Source organism: Mauremys mutica, chromosome 11 (assembly GCF_020497125.1).
Source record: "Mauremys mutica isolate MM-2020 ecotype Southern chromosome 11, ASM2049712v1, whole genome shotgun sequence".
NCBI lineage: Eukaryota > Metazoa > Chordata > Testudines > Geoemydidae > Mauremys > Mauremys mutica.
In genome coordinates, this window is record NC_059082.1 from 69,071,768 (window position 1) to 69,093,572 (window position 21,805).

A 21,805-nucleotide genomic window follows, 5' to 3' on the forward strand; every position below is an offset into this window, starting at 1 on the left:
TGTTGTAAGTCAACCATACTAGGGTTCAAACTTATGGTTCATTTATGTATAGGTAGATCCAATGCTGTGCTTAAACATGATGGCTACAATTCATATTTTCAATCCAAAGCTAGAGAGAATCATATGATAGTTGTGGGGGGGGAGTGTATGCATGGAGGGGGAATTTGCAGAAATGAGACTTGCATAAAGGGAAAGAGACATTCATTTGTCAGCGCTGTCTGTGCAATGTTGCACACTCAGCTCTCATTAAAAGTAATGGGAACTGTATGAACGTCCCACCATAGTACACTGAAAACTATGAGGTTTAAATAAATGTACACAAGCAAAATATACACAAAAGGCTTATTGCTCTAAGGCTATATCTGCACTGGAGCTGGAGTTGTAATTTCCAGTTTGGGCAGATATATCTGCGCTAGCACTGAGCAAGCTAACATATTAGAGATAGAAGTATATCCATGGCTAGCCACCTCGAGCACATACCTAGGGTTTCAGATGGGATTGTATTGTGGGGGCTAGCTTGTTCTGCCATCCACACAGCTGCAGCTATGCAGCTAATTTTAGCGGGCTAACTCAATCAAACCTAGCACTGGGACATCCATTACACCTCCCAGCTACAGCATAGGTGTATCCTAATCAAATAGTGTGTCACTTCTGAATTTATCACCGACTACACAGAGTGTGCCAGGATCCTCAGCTGGCATAAGCTGGCGTTGCTCCACTGAATTCAATGAAACTATGCCAGCTTAAGACAGCTATGGATCTCGTCCAATATCTGAAGCCACTGACATGGTTTATTTTAAATTATTGAAGATGATCTAGCTACTGGCTGGCCTGGGTGCTTTTACAGATCTACATACCTTCATGGTATCACTAGCCACCCTTCGCAGCATGATTACTTTCCTTTTTAATTGGCTCTTTTCTCATCAGCAAATTTAATTAACTGACTTAAGGGATGCTAGAGCAAGCAAGACCTAAAAGAAAAAAAAGGAGGTGGCTTTAGTTCCTGTTACGCATACATGCAAAATAACCAAAAGATTGGGGTTCCGCTCCTCTCATTTTCAGACAGAAATTCAGCTCTGATAATGATAATCTGCACTTCTAGATCATCTTCCACTTGAGGATCTCAAAGCACTTCGCAAGTACGAACCAGTTAAACCACACAATACCCCAGTGATCCAGGAAAGGCAATGTAGGGAACACTCACCCAACACAAAAACGCAGCCACCCTTGGAGTAGTCACAGCTGCTTAACTTTATTTATTTAAAAGCACACACTGACATGACATGAAATTGGGCTAAATTTTCTACTGGTTTAAATGGATGCAACTGCATTGACGTCAATAGAGTTTTGCCAGTGTACACCAGCAAAGAATTTGGCCCAGAGCCCTTACCATCACCAAGTCCACTGGACTATGTTATTTCCATGATATTGCTTCTGGATATCTGTTCTCCATTTGCTTCTACGTGGCCATATAGGATTCCTTCTTCCCCACCCTTTATAATAGGTTTTGATACCCCTTGTTAGCACGGAGTAGGACAATGGAAAGGCAGCATAATCTTGTGACCAGGGGATGAGAGCAGATTCTAATACTGGTTCCGTAACTGACCTGTGGTGTAACCTTGGGCAAGTCAGTTCACCCTCTGTACCTCTGCTTCCCTTTCCACCCTTTGTCTGTCTCAGCTATAGACTGTAAGCTCTGCAGGGAAGATGCCGTCTCTCACCATGGGTTCATATAGCACAATGGGGCCCTGATCTTGGCTGGAACCTCTAGGCATTACTGCAATATCAACAGCAACAGGGCTACTCAGAGTGATATACTACTCAACATGAGGAAGGTTATCAGAATCTGGCCCTATCGATCTCACCAAGTATTGTGTACTCCATGCCACCGTGTTTTGATGATGCAGTAGATAATCACAGGTCAGTGATTTCAACAATGAATATTTTGTGCCGTCTGGTACAAACAACCCTGTGATATGATCATTTCACATATCATCAGTTAAATCTGACTGCTACATAACAACATGTGATAGTTTATTTTTATGAATCAGTTAGCTTCTGATTGACTCATTTAAAAAAAATTATCCATAATAAAAGGTCAGCCATCCAACCATCTGACACCAACTTCATTTGCGCTAATGAATTGTGTTGTATTTCATTCACTGTTCCTGATTATAGAGAGCTGATATTTTGTAGGTAAGCACTGGAGTATTTCACTCCTGCAGAAAGAAAACACCTGGCTGAAGATTCCAGGAACAAATTCATCATTACACATGAAAGGGAACATTCAAGATGGTGTGCATGTAAAGTCATGCTTAAATATAGCCTTTTAGCTGTGGAAATTTCTGTGCATGAAGGGCAAGATTTAAAATGCTGATCAGCATCACTTTTGTTATGAAATGTTTGGAAACAAGGTAATGGATTGAATTTCAGCTGTTTATATTAGGGTGACCAGATGTCCCGATTTTATAGGGACAGTCCCGATTTTGGGGTCTTTTTCGTATATAGACTCCTATTACCCCCCACCCCCATCCCAATTTTTCACACTTCCTGTCTGGTCACCCTAGTTTATACTGATTTGACAGCCGTTTCTGCCATGTAAGAAATACAGAGCTTTACAATAACATTGTCTTTTGGGTGCAGATTCTCTTTCTAATGGCTCAGAAACATTGTTGGAACATTACAAAAAAAGAAAAAAAAATCCTTCCCTCTTTTCCTTTAACTCACGGAAGCATAAACTCCGCTCATGGCCCTTGCTTGGCTGCAGAACTGAGGCACATCAAGTTTCAGGGTCTCTACAAGGCTGCAGAAGAGGCTGTCCACAGTGGCAGCCCCTGTGCCCCCTCAGCTCTGGGGCCTGCTCACTCCTGCTCCTCCCAGAGACCACAATACCAAAAGAGGGGCAGTGGGATGAAGAGCAGATGGACTCATGGCCATGGAGGGAGCACTCAACTGCATCCCAATGTCTGGGGCAAAATGCACCCCCTATAGAGCACTGGGAGAGATTGTGCCTGCCTGAGACAGTGCTCCTCTGGGGACCGTTTGGCTCCACACTGCCCTCTGCATCATTTTTAATGCTTCTGAGCATGGCATTAAAAAGTGGAAATGAAAGTTAAAATGCAAGTCAAAACGACATCGGGGGGGGGTTGTATTTTTGAAATTGATATTTTCTCCTCCTGGTAACAAAAGCATGTATTAAAATATGAACAACAGAAATGGTCTTTATACAACTCCATACTTTTCTACAATTTGTTTGCCCACAGAAATATCATTACAACCCCTACTAGTGAAAACAAAGGGGAGAGTGGACTGCTCAGTAGATGACCAGTGAGCTATGCAGCCTTTCACTTCTAGGTTACTAGTTCAAATTTGACTAAGGTCAGCAGAGACCAAAATTCCCACCATCAGTGGCCCACTGAGATGAGCTAGTGGTCTCTGCCCGATTCTCAGTGAACAGACGTCCATACATAAAATCATCACAACAGGCACCAGGAACCAGCCTCCTTGGGCTTGTGGAGCTATAAAATTGCAGTGTAGACATCCAGGCTCAGGCTGGAGGCCCCGTTGTGGGGTCCCAGGGCTCAGTCTAGAGCCCAAGCCCAGACATCTTCATGACCATTTCATAGCCCTGCAGCCCAAGCCTGGGGCAGCTGACACAGACCAGGTGCGGGTGTTTTTTTTGAAGTCTAGACATACCCTTTGCTGGAAGTCTCAGCAACAAGCCAAGGGTTGAAAAGGCATGAAAATACAAACTACCCTCTTCATTCCTCTTGCTGCAACAGAAAACCCATAAAAGCAGATGCTTCAGGTCTGGGTTAAGCCACTTCGAAAGGTAGCGTGTAGAAGCCTGCACTGCCACTACTTGTGCTGCATGTATTGTGCCACTACTAAGAAGGCTTCAGTTTCCAGTTACCCTGTGTCTGCCCCTAGAAACTTCTTAAATGTTTTTCTGCAATAATGCATCTTTTCCGGTGCTATCAACCATGTAAGCCACAGCACAGACCAGGAGCAGTCATTTTTACCACTATGGGCTTGGCTACACTTGAAAGTTGCAGCGCTGGGAGTTACAGCGCTGGTCATGCAGCTGTGCAGGAACAGCGCTGGTGTGTGGCCACACTCACAGCTACCAGCGCTGGTGTGTGGCCACAATTGCAGTATTTGCAGCGCTGTTGGGAGTGCTGCATTATGGGCAGCTATCCCAGCATTCAAGTGGCAACAACGTGCTTTTCAAAAGAGGGGGGTGGAGGGTGGTGTACTATGACAGGGAGCGGGGAAGATATGACAGGGAGCGGGGAAGATAGAGAGAGTGGATTTTTGGAGCCAACACTGTGTGTTAGCTTCCTGGATTGAAAAATCACAAAATGTTCGCGAACCCTTAGTCTTAACTCTTAATTGCAAACAGCCTGCCTCCAACACGGACTCCCCGCTGTTTCACTCACTCCCTGTGGTGTACTGTGACAGGGAGCGGGGAAGAGAGAGAGAGTGGATTTTTGGAGCCAACACTGTGTGTTAGCTTCCTGGATTGAAAAATCACAAAATGTTCGCGAACCCTTAGTCTTAATTGCAAACAGCCTGCATTCAACGCTGTTTCTCTGTCAAGCAAACATTCACTCCCTGCCTCTCATTTGATCGTTCACAGCCAGGTACAGATAGCTCCTGTTTGCTGTGATCAGTGTTTGTTTTTTTAGATAAGCAGTTCAACGGAGCTCCGATCGGAGTTCACAACAAAACAAAGAGAGGAAGCATAACAAAACAAAGAGAGTAATTTAGTTAAAAGCATTCTGGGATATCTCCTTATTCCCTGGAGGCCAATAAAAGCGTTGGTGTGTGTCCACACTTGATGAGCAGCGCTGGATCACCAGCGCTGCAATCGCTACACCCCAACCTGACCAGGTGTACAGCCAGCGCTGCAGCCAGGGAGATGCAGCGCTGGATGTGCCTTGCAGGTGTGGACGGTTACTAATTGCAGCGCTGGAAAGCCTCTACCAGCGCTGCAACTTGCAAGTGTAGCCAAGCCCTTAGTTATCTAACCCTGCTCTGAGAAACTTTTCTGTGTGTCAATTTCCATTGCCTGTTTCCATAACTGAAGTAAGAAAATATCAAATTAAAGAAGGCAAAAAAATCATCAAAACACCACCTCGACATTTGTCATCAATCTCTTTTCAGAGTGTTACAAAATCCAAACAGTCAACAATAAATCTCAGCACTTACTTTGGAAGCTCAGTACCTTAATAGTGTCCCTTTAAAAATACAGGCATAAACAAATCAATTTAAATCACAGCGCTACAATGGGCTAGCACAAGACATGTGCTCAATCCTCAAAGTAAAAATTATGTTGAGTCCCAAAATGAGTATTGTTTTAAGTCCTAGGTTGAGCGTCAGATACTTCTTTCCGCCTGCCTCTCATTCCTCTGACTTCTCCATGAAGAACTTCAGAACCCATTTCAATTAGCCTGCCTCTCTCCTCAGTGAAATGCTTTCCCAGTAGCACCAATTAAGAGTGAAACTGACAAGGCGAGTTCCTAGACAGTTCCATACTACAGGTGACAACACCAGGAAAGCTTCTGTGCAGAGAAGCGTGATGCTAATTAAGCTCCTCTAGAAATGACAGAGCTGATTATCCAATAAATGTTAGCTTGCTGAAAAAGAGGAAGATACTGCGTAGGCTAAAGTGCATGCATGTTTACCTCTGAGACAGCCAAGATAGCATCAATTCAATAGCAAGAATGCTTTTACCTGTAAATACTAAGCTGGCATTTTCCAGTTCTTCTTGCGGAACCTTGAAACTGAAGGACTCGTTGTAGAAAGGATCTATTGTACCCTTCATGCAAGAGGTTTTCTTGGTTTTGGCTAATTTTAATCCATGAACCAGCTGAATTTTCACAAAGGGATCTGAAAGAAACACAAACACAATTCCAGCTTTACAGTTGCAGCCAGTCAATGTTCCTGCCCCCAGAAAGGTTCTGCACAGTGGGGACCAGAGTGTGGAGTGGCACGGTGCAGGAAAAGAGCTCTTGGGTGGGATCTGGACTCTTATGTCAAGGTACCAGGTGACTTGCAGTGAAGATGTACAAGTCTCAGGCAGCAGAATTCAGAATGTTTCTGTAGATTCTGCATGGAGCACAACGAATGGCAACCTTGACAGAAGCCAGGTATGTTGGTCTCACTGACAGATGTCAATAGTCCGACAACAGCGGCAGCTGGAGTAGGGAGTCAGGGAAATATATCGTGAGGGAGAGACAGAGAATCACCAGCTGCTAGAATGATGAAATAGACCTTTCTCCATACTCAGGTAAAGCAGGTGAGGGGTGAGTTGACATTGTCAAAAATCACACAGCATAACAAGTTTTGCAGAATTAAACCGCCTTTATATTTAACACTCACGCAGCACTTTGTGTCTGCAAAGCACAGCACAAATATTGAGAAATAATCCTAAACCACAAAAGCAGAGGCAGGGACAGCATTTGGAAATTCCTGGTTCCCAAGCCTATGCTTCGGCCAGTAGACTTGGACTCTCAATGTTTGATTTTTATATATATATAAATATATATATATATTAGAGCTATTCAAAGCCATGCATTATTTTTAAAGGAACCGAGTGTCCAAATCACTTAGGTGGAATCAAAAATGGCAGCCTAACTATACAGAACAACTTTAGAGCACACACAAACATGCAGGAATGATCTGAGAAATACACTGCCCTTTACCTGAACCTTGGCTCATATCGGTCTGAAGAAGTTGTTTCGCTCGAATAATGTCTACATTCAGTCGTCCTGCACTGGGAAGGTAATTTAGTGATAGCAGCAGCTCTCCCAACTCGACTTCATTCTACAGGGAAAAGGAAATATGAGACTATACAACTGCAAAGTCAGCTAGAGAGACAACTGCAATTCAACCAACAAAACTAACTGATTGAAATGGCAGAAAAATATTTAAAGTCACATTCCATTTTCATCTTCAAGAACCATTTGGAGCTTTGCACTGAATAAAGTAAAAATAAGAATAGTATCCCCTGCTAGTAGGTTTGCTTCACTATATTACACTTCAATCAATGAACATGGTTCCATTTTAAAACTGCCATCATTACTCTGTAGTGAGCTTGTGACAGAGTGCTGGGAACCAAGAGCTGAGCCAGCACTCTGGTCACTTAAACACCAATTAATTCTTCTCAGGGCCTAATTAGTGGATTAAAATGGGCTGGAGGAGGACCAATGAGGAAATTGGCCCGTTAACCCAGGAGGTATAAGAAAGCACAGGAAGGCAGTGCAGGAGGGACAATGACAACCAATCTCTGGAGAGAGAATGCGTTCTCCTCAGCAGAGATCTGAGGAGGAGAAACTGAAACTGTATCTAATATGATGTGTTGAACAGTAATGTGATGGGAAGAACAAATGTGAATAAACTGCACTGGGGTGTTTAGGAGCTGAAGGGCCCTCGTCTGAATAGAGAGGGCAGAAGACAGGAACAGGTTGTCACCCTGTCAGAACCGTTTCAACAGGATGCACGAGGAGGAATCTCAAGATCTGTAATTTTCCTTGCTTGCATTTGAAGTTTTTCCGTCTAGTTCTAATCTTAATAGTTTAACATGACTGATCTGCTGTTAACATACAAAATATGGGCCTGATCCTGAAAAAACAGCCGCACACAGACCTGCCACTGACAACTCTGGAAATTCTGGGCACTGAATGCTTAGAGAACCAGACTCCACAGGATTAAGTAGCATTTCCTTTGTGGTATAAACTGACAACAGGGAGGACATTCAGAGGTGGCATTCACTTAACGAACTTGTGCCCTTATTCCCTGATATTGCAGCATGTCATGCAGTTATCTGTGAGCCAGGCTTACCAGTGTCCTTGCTATTCAGCAAACTGTGTCCTGACCTTAGCTATATATAAATATAGCTGTTTATCCATTAATCCCCCTTTCAGTGACTTAATTGAAACAAGTAAAAGAAAAAGTGTCTGAGAGCTGATATTACTAAAAGATGCATAAAAGCGATGGCTTAAAATACTAATGATTGACATGCACTGCCTTTGAAGCTTCCTGATGCTGTTGTTATAGGAGTGTGATGAAAATACATATCCAGTGAGCACCATTGTTGGTTTTACATTCACCTTTCCAATACCTGCAATAACCATAGTATCTTTCTATTCTCACCACCAGAGCTGAGCCCACTCCAAAAACTCCCCCATCCAAGCACTGGAGAAGTTCAGACCCAGGTCCAGATCTGATCTGTGTGGCCCATCTCAGCAAGGAATAGGAGAAACAATGGTACCACAATCACTACAGAAAGGACAAGAACTTTTAATGGCACCCACAGCATGAGATGTTATAAACCACAAGTGGACACGAATGACAACAGCAATTAGTATTGTGGGGAATGTCTGTCACAAACCTGAACCTAGGAGCAAGTTTACCAAAGTATACAAACCCAGGTCAAGTTTCAGGTAAACCCAGGCTGGGCACTGAACAAACTGGGGCTTAGATTCCAGTGAAACTGGCCAGTTAATCATTTTTCAGGGGGAAACTAGGCAAAATGTGGCAGTTCCAGATGAGTGTGGCTCTGCATTTTGGGTGAAATGAACCATAACACCCAGAATGAAACTTGAGCAGGAGAGCTCTCTTCAGAAGTAAATAAAATCTCAGGATTCCTTCTATGTTTGGGAAGGACCGTCCATTTCCTGCCACCCTCCTCCATCCTCAGCTTGGAAACTCTGATCCCACCTGTGGCAGGACATCACAGAGGTGGCTGCTGCTTCTTAGTACAGGCCCTTTTTTACTTCCCTCATTAAAGATCCTAGGGCACAAGATGATAGGTGCCATTAAATCTGGTATCCTGGTCCAATCCCAACTCTGGTAATTACATTCTATCCACCCAGATTCCCCTGCAGTAGTTTCTCTTCTATATTGTTCTTATTGACTTTTCAGGACTACATGACAGAGATGCATTTGGTACACAGGGGAACACATGGTAGATTGAGCAAAGCTCTACACTTCAGATGTGAATTGAATATGGCATTATTTTCCATTTTATGTCCTAAATTGATGTGTAGCGTCACTGTGGGTTAATTAAATAACTATCTGGTTCCACCTTAGAGGTGGCTATATTTCAGTAGTGAGTAAAATAATTCCTATGTATTTAACCCCACATTCTCCATTCTGCTAACGCAAGCCGAATTAGTGACCACAGCGGGAACAAGCCAGGTGGTGTGGGAGTATTTGCCTCAGCCCCCTGATTGCACAGTGACCTTTCCACTGTATGTCTGTGGGTCAAGGCTGGGAGCGGGACTGCCTGGCCTGGGAGGGAGAAGACGGGTTGATGACATCATCTCCTCTCAAACCTGCATAAACTCCTTCATGGGGGGACAACAGTCAGTATTTGGAGCAGCAACCAACAGGAAGACTATGGTAGCAGCGCCTATGGCGGAGGGACTTTCTGGCAATGCACACAGCCCTGCTTTATGAATAGGGTGAGGGACAAAAGGTTAACCCAGAAGATTTAGGCAGACAAAACATTACATGACGTGGCACTGCTCATTTTCATTAAAACAACTAGAACATACAAAATTAACAAGGCACACATGAAACAGATCAGTAACTGGCTAACTGCTGCTGGCATACTGTGGCTATCTCTTTGGTGTCCACCAGAAGAAGGCTGTTGATAGGTTGGAGAGGGTTAGAGAAGAGCCACAAGAATGATTAAATTATTATTTTTAGTGCCTTTTAATAACAGACTCAAGGAGTTCAATCTATTTAGCCTAACACAGAAGGTTATGGGGTGACGATCACAGTCTATGAGTACTTACATGGCAAGCAAACAAACAAACATTTGATAATGGGCTCTTCAATCTAGCACACAAAGGGATAACAAGATCCAATGGCTGGAAGTCGAAGACAGACAAATGCAGTCTGGATTAAAGGTGTAAATTTTTAACAGTAATTAGCCAATGGAACAATTTACCAAGGGTTGTGACGGATTCTCCATCGCTGGCAATTTTTAAATCAAGATTGGATTAAAAAAAAAAAAGATCTGCTCTAGGAATTATTTTGGGGAAGTTCTATGCCCCGTGTTAGACAGGAGGTCAGGCTATGTAATTACAGTGGTCCCTTCTGACCTTGGAATCCGTGCTAAAAGAAATACAAAAGGGAGTTTCCGGTCACAGAGCCAGGTTCAGTCAATGGGCTACGCAAGATGAGCGTGCTGCACTACATAACAGACCTAGCTAGGCAACTGGAGTTGCTGAGTGACAGTCCATCTGGGAAGACCCTGCCCATTGCATAGGTCAAGGAGATAAACTTGGGGATTGCCCCACCGGGGATGGTCAAGCAGGTCAGAGAAATCAAGCAGGGGGATAAGTCAAACCTAAAATCTGAGGCAATGGAAAGCATCAGCCTTTATGAGTCTCCCTGAATGGATGTCCTGATCCTGAACCCTCATCATTACTTCCTTATCCTGGTTACAACAGATGGCAATATAAATAGATGCAGCACACATACACTCCAAATTAACCATTCAGCACTCTCCATTTCTTCCCACAGTGAACTTCATTCTTCTTTTACCTAAAAAAAAGATGAAGAAAGCCCCTCACCTCACCTCACCCCACCCACACATTTCTTCTTGTCGGCATTAAGGAATTTACACATCATAACTGTGATACTAAGCCCTGGTCTACACTGGGTGGGGGAGGGAGAATCGATCTAAGTTACGCAACTTCAGCTATGTGAATAGCTGAAGTTGACATACTTAGACTGACTTACCGTGGTGTCTTCACTGCAGGAAGTCCACTGCTGCCACTCTCCCATCGACTCTTGTCTGCACCGCTCGTGGCGCTGGAGTACAGAAGTCGACGGGAGAGCGCTTGGGGATCGATTTATCGCGTCTAGACTAAATACGATAAATCGATCCCCGCTGGATCGATCACTGCCCGCCAATCGGGCTGGTAGTGAAGACATACCCTAAGAGAGTAACATTGTATTCTGAATCTTCATTATACAGGTAATTCCCTCTGGTCAGGAAGGCACTGCCCAGGGGAGATCTAAGTCTGAAAATATACACACTGTACTCTGCCCCAAGGGTAGGTCCAAACCCTACCTAAGCACACGACTGTGCCCAGTCTCAGCACTGAACAGGCAGCTGAGTGGGTGTTATGATAGAAGTGTTTAGAAAAATAAGTGGAAATGTACTGTCTTTACCAGATGATTTTTCCCAGCCAGTTTCTTATTGAGACTGTGCATGTGCTTGAGGAACGACTTCCAACCACCTGTGAGATGAGCCCAAGCCCTTAATAGCTGGCTTAAGCTAGCAGAAAAGCCTTAGGCATATTGTCAAGGATAGTTAATGCCTTCCTTTTGGAGAGCAACACACGATCCATCCTTCAACAAATACTGTCTAGGACCTTGCTCAAAAAGCATCATTGCTTGTGGGGCACCTAGACAATTGTAATATCCTGATCCCTAACCCTTTCCTAGTACCACAGAAACCCTTAGGGTAGCTGATTATCTACTTGCTCACACATGGCTGATGTAGACAGTAGCTCGACACCGGGTCGCTCCCAACGTGGGTCTTTACACTCTATGAAATCAGTTCTGGATTAGTCTCACAGACAGAAAAAATTTCCCAGACATCACTGCACCTCATCCGATCACTGCACCACAAAACAGGCTGCTGCCACTCAGGACAAAGCCTATTGAACGGCTGATTCTGAATCCTGAAAGACCAGTCACAGGTTGGCATGTAGGGTGTAAAACAGCGGTGCCAGCCTGTGGCCCGTCAGGGTAATCCTCTGGTGGGTCATGATACAGTTTGTTTCCATTTGCACGGCCGCCCGCAGCTCCCAGTGGCCATGGTTCGTCATTCCCGGCCAATGGGAGCTGCGGGAAGTGGTGCAGGCTGCAAGGACGTGCTTGCCACTGCTTCCCGCAGCTCCCATTGGTCAGGAACGGCGAACTGCAGCCACTGGGAGCTGTGGGCAGCCGTGCAAATGTAAACAAACTGTCTTGTGGCCTCCCAGCGGATTACCCTGACGGGCCGCGTGCAGCCCCTGGGCGGCAGGTTGCCTGCCACTGGTGTAAAAGTTCCATGCTGTCTATGAGACCATCTGCATAATTCTGAATCCTGTCACTACCAGTGATTTCATGTACAAATTTAATCTGAATCAGATATTCTTCCATCCCTATCAACACTGTTATAACATGCCATTGGTTTAGGGTTGCCAGCTTTCTACTCACACAAAACCAAACACCCTTGCCCTGACCCTGCCTACCCCTCCTCCAAAGCCCCGCCCCTTCTCTAAAGTTCCACCCCCTGCTCCCTCCATCCCCCCTCCCTCTGTCACTTGCTCTCCCCACCCTCCCTCACTCACTCATTTTCATCGAGCTGGCTCAGGAGGTTGCGGTGCAGGAGGGGGTGAGGGCCCTGGCTGGGGGTATGGGCTCTGGGGTGGGCCAGAAATGAGGAGTTCAGGAGGGGGCTCCAGCCTGAGGCAGTGGGTTGAGATGCTGGAGGGGGTGAGGGCTCTGGCTGGGGGTGTGGGCTCTGGGGTAGGGCCAGGGTCAGGGATGAGGGGGTTTGGGGCACAGGAAGGGGCTCCAGGCTGGAGGGGTGGAGCCGAGGGGTTCGGAGTATGGGAGGGGGTTCTCAGCTGAGGAAAGGGGTTAGCGTATGGGAGAGGGTACGGGCTTTAGGCTGGGGGTCTGGGTTCCATGGTAGGGCCAGAAATGAGGGGTTCAGCATGCGGGAGGGGTGCCGGCCTGAGGCAGGGAGTTGGAGTGCAGGGGGGTGAGGGCTCTGGCTGGGGGTGTGAGCTCTAGGGTGGGGCCAGGGATGAGGGATTTGGGGTGCAGGAGGGGGCTCAAGGCTGAGATCGGCTCCTATGTTGAGGAATGGCCAGGAGGATCTGCGTGAGGCCCCGTCCATAGGCGCTGCCCCTGCAGCTCCCATTGGCCGCGGTCCCCAGCCAATGGGAGCTGCAGAGCCAGCGCTTGGGGCGGGGGCTGCACGCAGAGCCCCTTGGCTGCCCCGACGCATAGGAGCCAGAGTAGGGACATGCCGCTGCTTCCGGGAGCCACGGCAGGCAGGAAGCCTGTCTTAGCCCCACTGCCCCACTGACCGGACTTTTAACAGCCCGGTCAGCGGTGCTGACCAGAGCCACCAGGGTCCCTTTTTGACTGGGCATTCCACTCAAAAACTGGCAACCCTACTTTGCTTTGGGGTTTTTGTAACATATCCATTCTTATTTGTCACTTGCAGTCATTGTTTAATCTGATTCATTGCAGAGTTCAGCTTTTGCAAATTCCAGTATGTTTGGAAAACACAAACTGGAAAACTGTGTTACATAATGTAAGATACCTATAACTTTTCTCAGTAGCGTAACTAACAATCAGTAACACCAAACAATTAATTTTGTAAATATCCATCAAAGCATAAATATAAGATGCAGGGCAGACACTAAGACTGTGTACAGGAGTGGTTCTCCACCTATTTACCATTGTGTTATGTGGGCCGCGTCCACACAATACATATACTGCCCTTATGGCCCTGAGGATGTCACATGGGCTGCAGCTGTGTGCTGATTGGGCCGCAAGAGGCCTGCAGGTTGAGAACCACTGCTGTACAGAAATGCAGGGCTCTTCAAGTCACCCTAGGCTCAGCTACTAAATATCTGCACCAAGATTCAGGGGAATTACTGCTGGGTCCTGGTAATAGGTGGACCCATTTAGTTTCAATCAGGATCTACAAGAGTTTAAAGTATCTCATTGGCCCAAACGAAACTCCTAGGAATAGCTATCCTTATGCTAAAGTTTATGTGGTTTTATTGTTTTTGAGTCACCATTATAGCCAGGAAGTAGAAGGGAGAGGGCGGTGAGTGTGGGCATGGAACAGGGCCTGGCGCTCTGTCAAAGACAGGGTAGGGACTCCATGTATTCATGGTAAGCTTTAAATAAAATTAAATTTGCATATTCAAAAATGGAACTTCTTTAAGCATTGTTTCATTTTGTGCACACACAAAATTGGTGTGTGAGTGTAAAGCTCAGATTTGTGCACACAGATGAGGCAGTCAGGTATCTACCCACACAAATGTATGAAAATGCAGGTTTTGCAGGTGCGGCTAACCAAAACACTTCTGAATTTTTTTTAAAAAACTTGGTCTATAGTGAACTACACACAATGCTGCCTACTGTATGATCCCGGATTCGCTTAGCACAAAGATAATGTAAGGTCCTGATTTTCAGTCGTGCCCTTTTGCACATGCCTGACTTGTTCATGGGGCAAAGCCCCCGTGAAGAACTGGGTCTATATTTTACTAATAGTCTTGCATGCAATATTTAGACAGAAGGTGATGAGTTACAAACTACTGTGCATTATGGTCCAATCCAAAGCCCATGGAATTGAACAGAAAGACTCCCACTAACTTCAATGGGCTTGGGATCAGGCATCATCTGCCTAAATTTCCTTTGAGGCCTTTTTGTGTCACACTGCTTTCCAACTTACTGTCAGCAATGTCCAAACACTGCATGTTTTCATTCATTCCCGTGAAGGAAATAATGTGCAATCCAACCCACAAAGACCACATCAGGATGGGTTTGCTGGAAAATGGCAAAAAGTAATAGTCTTAACTGTCTCATTGTTCAGCACAGCTGGTAATGTGCTTTCCAGAATGACAAGCAGCATTTTCAAAACAGAATGCAGGTCACTGAACAGCCTACCATACAAATGACTCAGGGACTTGAAAAGGCATTTAACTTCAGCAGTGAACTATATCTGATCTTATCCATGTATATTTTCAGCTCCGCTGTAGGAATATGAATGCTGGATTGTTCAAATCCTGCCACAATGCAGGGAGGTGGACCAGATGACTACACTTCAGCACTGAAAATTTTTCTTTGAATTTATTTGTAACCTTGCACTTCTCTCCTGCTGCCTTAGATTTGATCAACCCATTGTTCATTAATCAGCTTCATATGCTGAACCATGCTTGCTAACTTTATTCTTGTTGTTGGTCACCTGTCATTCACAGTCCTCAATAGCTCCACATGGCGTCCAATTAACAACGGAGTTACAAATGGATCAGTTGCTCCAGAAAAACCCTGGCAAGAGTTAAAACTGCTCAAGGTTTAGTTCCTGCCTCTCCTATACTCTCTGCAAGACAAGTCCACACTGCTGAATCTGAGCATTGATATCTGACACTCTGTCTAATTAGAGCAGTGGTTCTCAACCTTTCCAGACTACTGTACCCCTTTCGGAAGTCTGATTTGTCTTGCGGACCCCAGGTTTCACCTCACTTAAAAATTACTTGCTTACAAAAATCAGACATAAAAATACCAGTGTCACAGTGCACTATTACTGAAAAATTGCTTACTTGCTCATTTTGTCTGTTTGAAATTTTAGTTTGTGCTGACTTCGCTTGTGCTTTTTATGTAGTCTGTTGTAAAACGAGGCAAATATCTAAATGAGTTGATGCATCCCCTGGAAGACCTACGTGTACCCCTGGTTGAGAACCACTGAACTAGAGAAGCCAATGGAAGGGTTTGTGTCGGTGATGAAATCCCAAGCACTAGGAAGAATGGGTGCTGTATCGAGTCATTTGTTCAGCCAGTAAAATGGAGACAACTGGGAAAAGTCAGCAGTTGATGTGAGATGGCTATTTTTACTACAACAGGTCAGCTGGGAGAGTTGACCGAGTCAGACGAGATTGGTGGAGGGGTTCTTTCTTAGTTTGGTGGGAAGCAAATTAGAAGCCTCAGGCCAATTCAGGTTGGCATAACTGGTTGGAGAGGAATGTTTCTCACTTCTGTGTGCCTGTCAAATTTGGGAGGGCTCCCTCTCAATGCTCTGCATAAATATGGCATGATTCCATAATCATCAGCCCTTTGGTTTCCTTGCTTTTATTATATAAATATATATCATATATAGAGGAAATGTTACAATATTTTTTCCCTAGTGACTCTGTGCACTTAAGCATCTTTTTGTTACAACACTGAAGCCTTTTCAGGCAGGATAGAGAAGGTTTGATAAAGACATCTCTCTCTCTTCCACATAAGTGCAGGGTTTGAACAAAGGAAGGGGGAAGCTTATGTATTAGGTGCCATATTTATTTTATTGGTGCTCAAGGAAGAGAAGAGTCTAAATTGTGTTTGTCAAAGACCTTTTAATGGTGCTTTTAAAGTGCTGTGGGTTTTGCTTGTATAGGTCCACTTTATATTTTGCTCGTAGTAGTTATGGCAAAACCTCTAATATTTCCCCACTATGGGATCCAGGGATACATTTACATCCCAAAGTTTGTAAATTTAAATGCCTAACTTGATGCATAAGGAAAAGAGATTACACCTTAAAACCACAAACAAAACCAGTATGTGGCAATCTTTACTACCCCCTTTAAATGAATGTTCGTTTTTTTCAGATACAAGGCAGGTATATCGTTCAGTATTACAGGTGGGTATGTTTCCAGTTCTGTTTAAGAGATACTAGAGAATACCGCAGGCCATGAGTTTTTGAACCTATGCTGTTTGCTGTATATGTCTCCCTTAGGCACCATCATTTAAAGGCATAATTTCAGTTACAATTGTAATGCTGATGAATACCGGTTTGTGTTTTGATCCCAGATGACCCTGGGAAAGCAATTTCCTGTTAGATTAGGTAGCTAAGTGACATCCAATCTTGGATGCCCATTATTTTCCTGAAGTTCTGATTATTGCTTCATCCTTCACAGTTCCTTTTTATGGGTGCATTATGCAGCCTGTTACTAGAGTCTGTAACCTTGGGGTTGTCTTTGATGCAGAGCTTTCTGTAACTATCATTGGGGTTGAATCTAACCCTCACAGAAAAGACTACTTTTTTCTGCCATCTTTGGAACACAGCAAGGCTGTCTCGAGGGAAGCCGAGTTTAATTTTGCCATTAGCACATCGTGTTTGGATCAGTACAGTGCACTGTTCACAGGCCTTCCGGACGGTTTCAGATCACTACAACATGCCCAGGGTTCTACAGCTTAAAGGCTCCAGAGGTACATAGTGCATTACATCAGTGTGCAGATCTATACTGTGCTTCTAATGAAGGTTCAAATTGATTTTCCTCCTCAAGGTTATCCCTGGCATTACCTGCTTGGGTATATAAGGACACTGCTGCTTTAGTACACCCTGTTCCCACAGGCTTCCTGCAGCTTCCTACAGTAAATGACTAAAGATTTTTGCAGGTCTGAGCTGCTATATAGTATGCCTTGGCAACAATTTACCCACCTATGGTTAGGGGTACTGAGCACAATGCCTGGTTAAAACACAGACACGAGATCTGGGTTGCGGTCCCACTAGCTTTGCCAGTGAATCCCTCTAGAATTTGTACAAGTCACTTATTCTCCCCAGCCTTACTTGGAGAGAATACTGGGACAAGATTCTGGGACAAGAACTCTTTACCCTCAGCTCATTAATCAGGATCAATTGGCAATCAATACTATCATTATTAACCATTAAATAGGATCAGGCAACACATATAACCAATATTAGACAGAAGGAGCATTTGTTCAGCTCCACTTCCACCTCATGGGGGGGGGGACCTTCTCCCAGGCTAGCTGTATATATATCCCTCAGGTCACATACCAACTAGCAGTGGCCCTGTAATCCTCCCTCCTTACAGGGAGTTTCAGTTACTCCCCCTATCATCACAGAGAAAGTGAAGCAGCTGTTCTGTGATGCCTCCTCGTGGTCCCAGGATGAGGTTGGGAGGCCTCCTCCAGCATAGGTGGGTCAGAGTTGTACAGGAGGAAAAGTTCAGGTAGAAAGTGAGCCCACAGCTCTTCACAGGACCTTTTCTCCTACTGCAATCCACCACATTGGAGCCCAATCCCCATACCACAACACACACTGGAGCCTTGTCTCAACTACATGTATCTAATCCCATTAGCTCTGTCTTCAGAGGGCAGGCCACTTACAGCATATGCTCCCAGGGGTTAAATAAGGGACAGCATTGCTAAAAGGCAGAAAAAGAACTCCCCTTCCTCTCCCTCACCCTGGCTGAGGAGAGTTTAGCTAACCCCAGCATTCAATTCTCCCATCTCCTCACTGTCTAGTGAGCGAAGGACTCAGCAACAGAACCCTGGTTTCCCTCCCTCACTGGAAGTGCTGCATCACTTGTTTAGTTCAACAGCTGCTATGGTTTGGGTCATGTTCAAAATACTGACTGGAGTCTCTGGCATGCTCAGTGGCTTTCAGCCAAGTTTGTGGAATTAGTTTCTATGCAGATGCACAAATCTCTGAACCAACTGCTGTTTCAAAACTTTTGCCAAAGAAACAGCTGTCCGATGATCAGTTTTACTGGTTTTTAATTTTCCGTCCAACTTCTTTCGTCTATCTGTGAAGGGCATTATGGAAACCTGCTTTTTTTTTAAAATGATGGATATTACAGCCAAGTGCACATGATGTGCACATTTCCACAGAATGGCACTTGCAGCTCGATAGACCCAAAACTGAAAAGTCTGGGAATTCTGCAGCCAAGAATGAATTCAGTAGATTCACAAGAGAAGACTTCCAAAACACATGACATAAACGGTGGAGAGTTCATTATAAGTTGCTAAAGAAATGCTCATAAATGACCTATAAACTGAGTCTTTAACTTCTCTACCCCTCTTCTTTACCAATCAATATCTCTGTTAAGGTCAGAGAGGAGCAATGAGGACACATATTTTGTGTTTACTCTTGAGTCAGGAATCAAAACTAGAGCTTCAGAGAGCTGTTGGAAGCTTGAATCTCTTGTAAGCAATTTCTTTAAGGCTGAGTGCAACATTCAAGCAAGAAGCCCATTAGACTCCCACTGAGCCCTGTACTTATGAACCTATGTTCCCAAAAAGTGAATGCCACTCAAATGTACTAGCAGTATGAAGGTTCAAAGGAAAGGTACAGCAAGTACCGCCTGTCTTTTATCAGACGTAGCTCCATGACAATCTCTGGGGAGGGGAAAAGGAGTTCTTATGAATTTTCATACACCAGCAAGACATGGATTTTCACATGCAGAATAATGATCTCTCAGCTCTGATCAACACTGGTCCAAAACATTTCAACTCACCTATTCATAAACACACACACACACACACCCCTCAACAAATAATAATGTGTTGATAAAACTAGGGGTGCACCACACTCTATTTTAATCAATCTTTACAGAGAAATGTGAGACTCTGAGCATAGATATAGCAAGTACTTTCAACCTACTTTACAATAGTCAGGCAATTCCATTGTATGAAGTTATGTAAGGAGGGTAAAATATTTCATATTTTCTGGCTCTGGTACTATTTGAACTGGCAGATCACTGGCCCTCTTTCTGGACTCAATCCTGCAAGGTGCTGGCACTCTGGCCCCAATTCAGTCGAGCACTGAAGCACATGCTCAGTTTTACGCATCTCAATAGCCCCACCGAAGTTAAGCACCGGTGTAAGTGCTTCACCGGACTGGCGCCAGAGTGCTCCACTCCTTACAGGATCAAGCCCTCTATCTTCCTTGTGAATGTAGTGTCTGTGAAAGGCACTGGGTCAACAGCCTGGGTGAATATGAAGCCCTCTATTGATCCTGGGACGGCATATGAGTGATGCCCTGCCAACGTGCCCCAACGCTGAGCTGGAGGGATCTCCCCTATGGGCCGAGGAGACAGAACAGTGCTCATGCACTTTCAATCCTGAGCATCTCAGATAACAAAAATGTCTGCTGGGATGGTGGTTTCTTGGATGTGGACTCCTGCTCACTGGCCTGGGAACTGAGCCAAAATAATTGTACATGCTGTTGACTAACAAGCAGCCAAACGGTAAGAAATGTTGACCACTATTGATCTGGGCTGGATTTGAACCAGCTCCCTAGAAATTAAAAGCTGTATATTCCATTCTGAATCTTGTGAGGGCTAAAGAGCTTGCCTGATCCAAACCCAAGTGAAATCAGTAGAAAGACTCCTATCAGCTTCAATAGGAGATGGATCATGCCTTTAACTTAGAGAAAACATGCATTTGCTTCTATCCACCTTCTCACTTGCAACAAAATGTGTGCCCACACTCCCTTGGCTCTGCTCATTTCCAGACCCCGTTCTAAAGATGCGCTCCTTTTTTAAAGGAACCCTCCCTGGACTTGCTTCACTCTACACTGCCTCACAGCCGTTGGTCCTGCTTCTCCATTACTTTACACTTGGCCACAGTAAGCACAAAGTAGTTGCCATTCTGATCCACTTCTAAAACCCTTGTCCTCTTTGCTTTTTCTTTCTCACCACTACTCACTTCTCTTCTCTGTAGCTCTTGCCATCTGGACCAGCCTTCCTGTATCTTTCCAGCTCATGAAATTTCCGTCTATTTTTAAATGTCACCATAAAACAGACATCTTGCCTTCTATCTTTACATTCCTCGTCTATGCCTTTTCATTTTTCTCTCCTTCTGTTAATGGTCTTATGACTAACTGTTTCAGCAATTTTCACCACACAAGTTTCACCACATTCGTTGCTTTCTCTCTCATACTTTGGCAGATCCTCAGCTGGTGTAAACTATCATTGCTCCACTAACTGCAACTAAGAATCCACACCTGTTTTGTATCACTACTTAATTCTGTAAGTGTCTGCGGATACCTTTATGCAAAATCAAGTTTCGCTCCATTGTAAGCAGATTTTTTTTCTCCCAATGTATTAAGATTCCTAGAATTCGTTTGGAAGATACAATTGGAGCAAATTCAATTTAAATGTAGTTAACAAGAAATTTTAAAAGGCTGACAGTGAACTTTCTTCTTCATCAATCTTACAGGAAACTTCCTCTCGGCGTCAAACTCAGCACTTTTAAAAAATAAGATGAGCAGAAAAGGCTTCCTTAGCACAGGTATAAGCAACACTATTTTTTTTTTCATTTCCATTTTTGTCATCCTGCAGATGGAACGTTCTGTTTATAAAAATAATAGATACAAATTGCAAGCATACGCCTTACCCTTTCACTACAAAATATTAAGACCGTACTTTAAATTAATATGAATTAATATTTTACTTATTTAAATATCTGTTTCCCTTGATTCATGCACAAAACACTCGTTATCACGAGTCTGCAGATTTTGCATCTGTTGTTCTGGAAGGACCTGGTGGTGCTCTGAGTTGGTGTGTGGGGTAGTGCTTCAAATGATGAGCTTGGAGAGGTGGGGGGTGTTTGAAGGCAAGAAGAGAGGGTTCAGGAAAGATTTCTTTCAGGATGGGGTCCCCTTCGAGTATGGGTTGTACTTGTTTGATGATACCTCACATGGGTTCCAGTGTGGGGTGGTAGGTGACAACGAGGGGTGTGCAGTCAGAGGGGTTTTTATTTCTGTATTGAAGCACGTTCTCTCGTGGCATTAGGGTGGTCCATTCCATGATGCGATCTACTTCTCTGGTGGACTGTTCTTGTTTGGTGAAGGCAGTTTTGAGTGTATTAAGGTGTATATCCTGGACTTTTTCCTTTGAGCATATTCTGTGGTATTTGAGTTGTCACCTACCACCCCACACAGGAACCCAGACAGGGTATCATCAGAACAACAGATGCAAAACCTGCATCTCCACTGCTTCATTGATCAACCCCACTCCTCAAACACACCTTTCAAGTGCTATCACAACAACATGTGGAGTACCTCACCCAGTACATGAAATGCCCCAATAACAACTATGTGGGTGAAGCCAGACAATCACTACTCTCTCAAATGAGTTCATACAGGAAAATGATAAAAGACAAAAACACCCTGTCGCCTGTGGGTGAACACTTTTCACAGAGCAATCACTTTATATCAGACCTATCAGTCCTCATCCTCAAAGGAACCCTGCACACGAGCCTGGGG

General features: G+C 44.5%; 1 protein-coding gene across 9 annotated transcripts in view; it reads right to left on the minus strand.

The window, feature by feature from the left end:
- SYT17 (synaptotagmin 17) overlaps nt 1-21,805 on the minus strand; it is a 70,835-nt gene that overhangs the window by 25,646 nt on the left and 23,384 nt on the right. For 8 of the 9 annotated variants that reach the window (XM_044978697.1, XM_044978696.1, XM_044978699.1 and 5 more), the window contains 2 exons: nt 6,708-6,828; nt 5,737-5,892 (listed from right to left, as the gene is read on the minus strand). In XM_044978697.1, the coding sequence (XP_044834632.1) occupies nt 5,737-5,892; nt 6,708-6,828 (277 nt within the window). Of the gene's footprint in view, nt 1-857; nt 972-5,736; nt 5,893-6,707; nt 6,829-21,805 lie in introns of all 9 variants that reach the window. The other variant, XR_006572278.1, reaches the window with a different exon arrangement.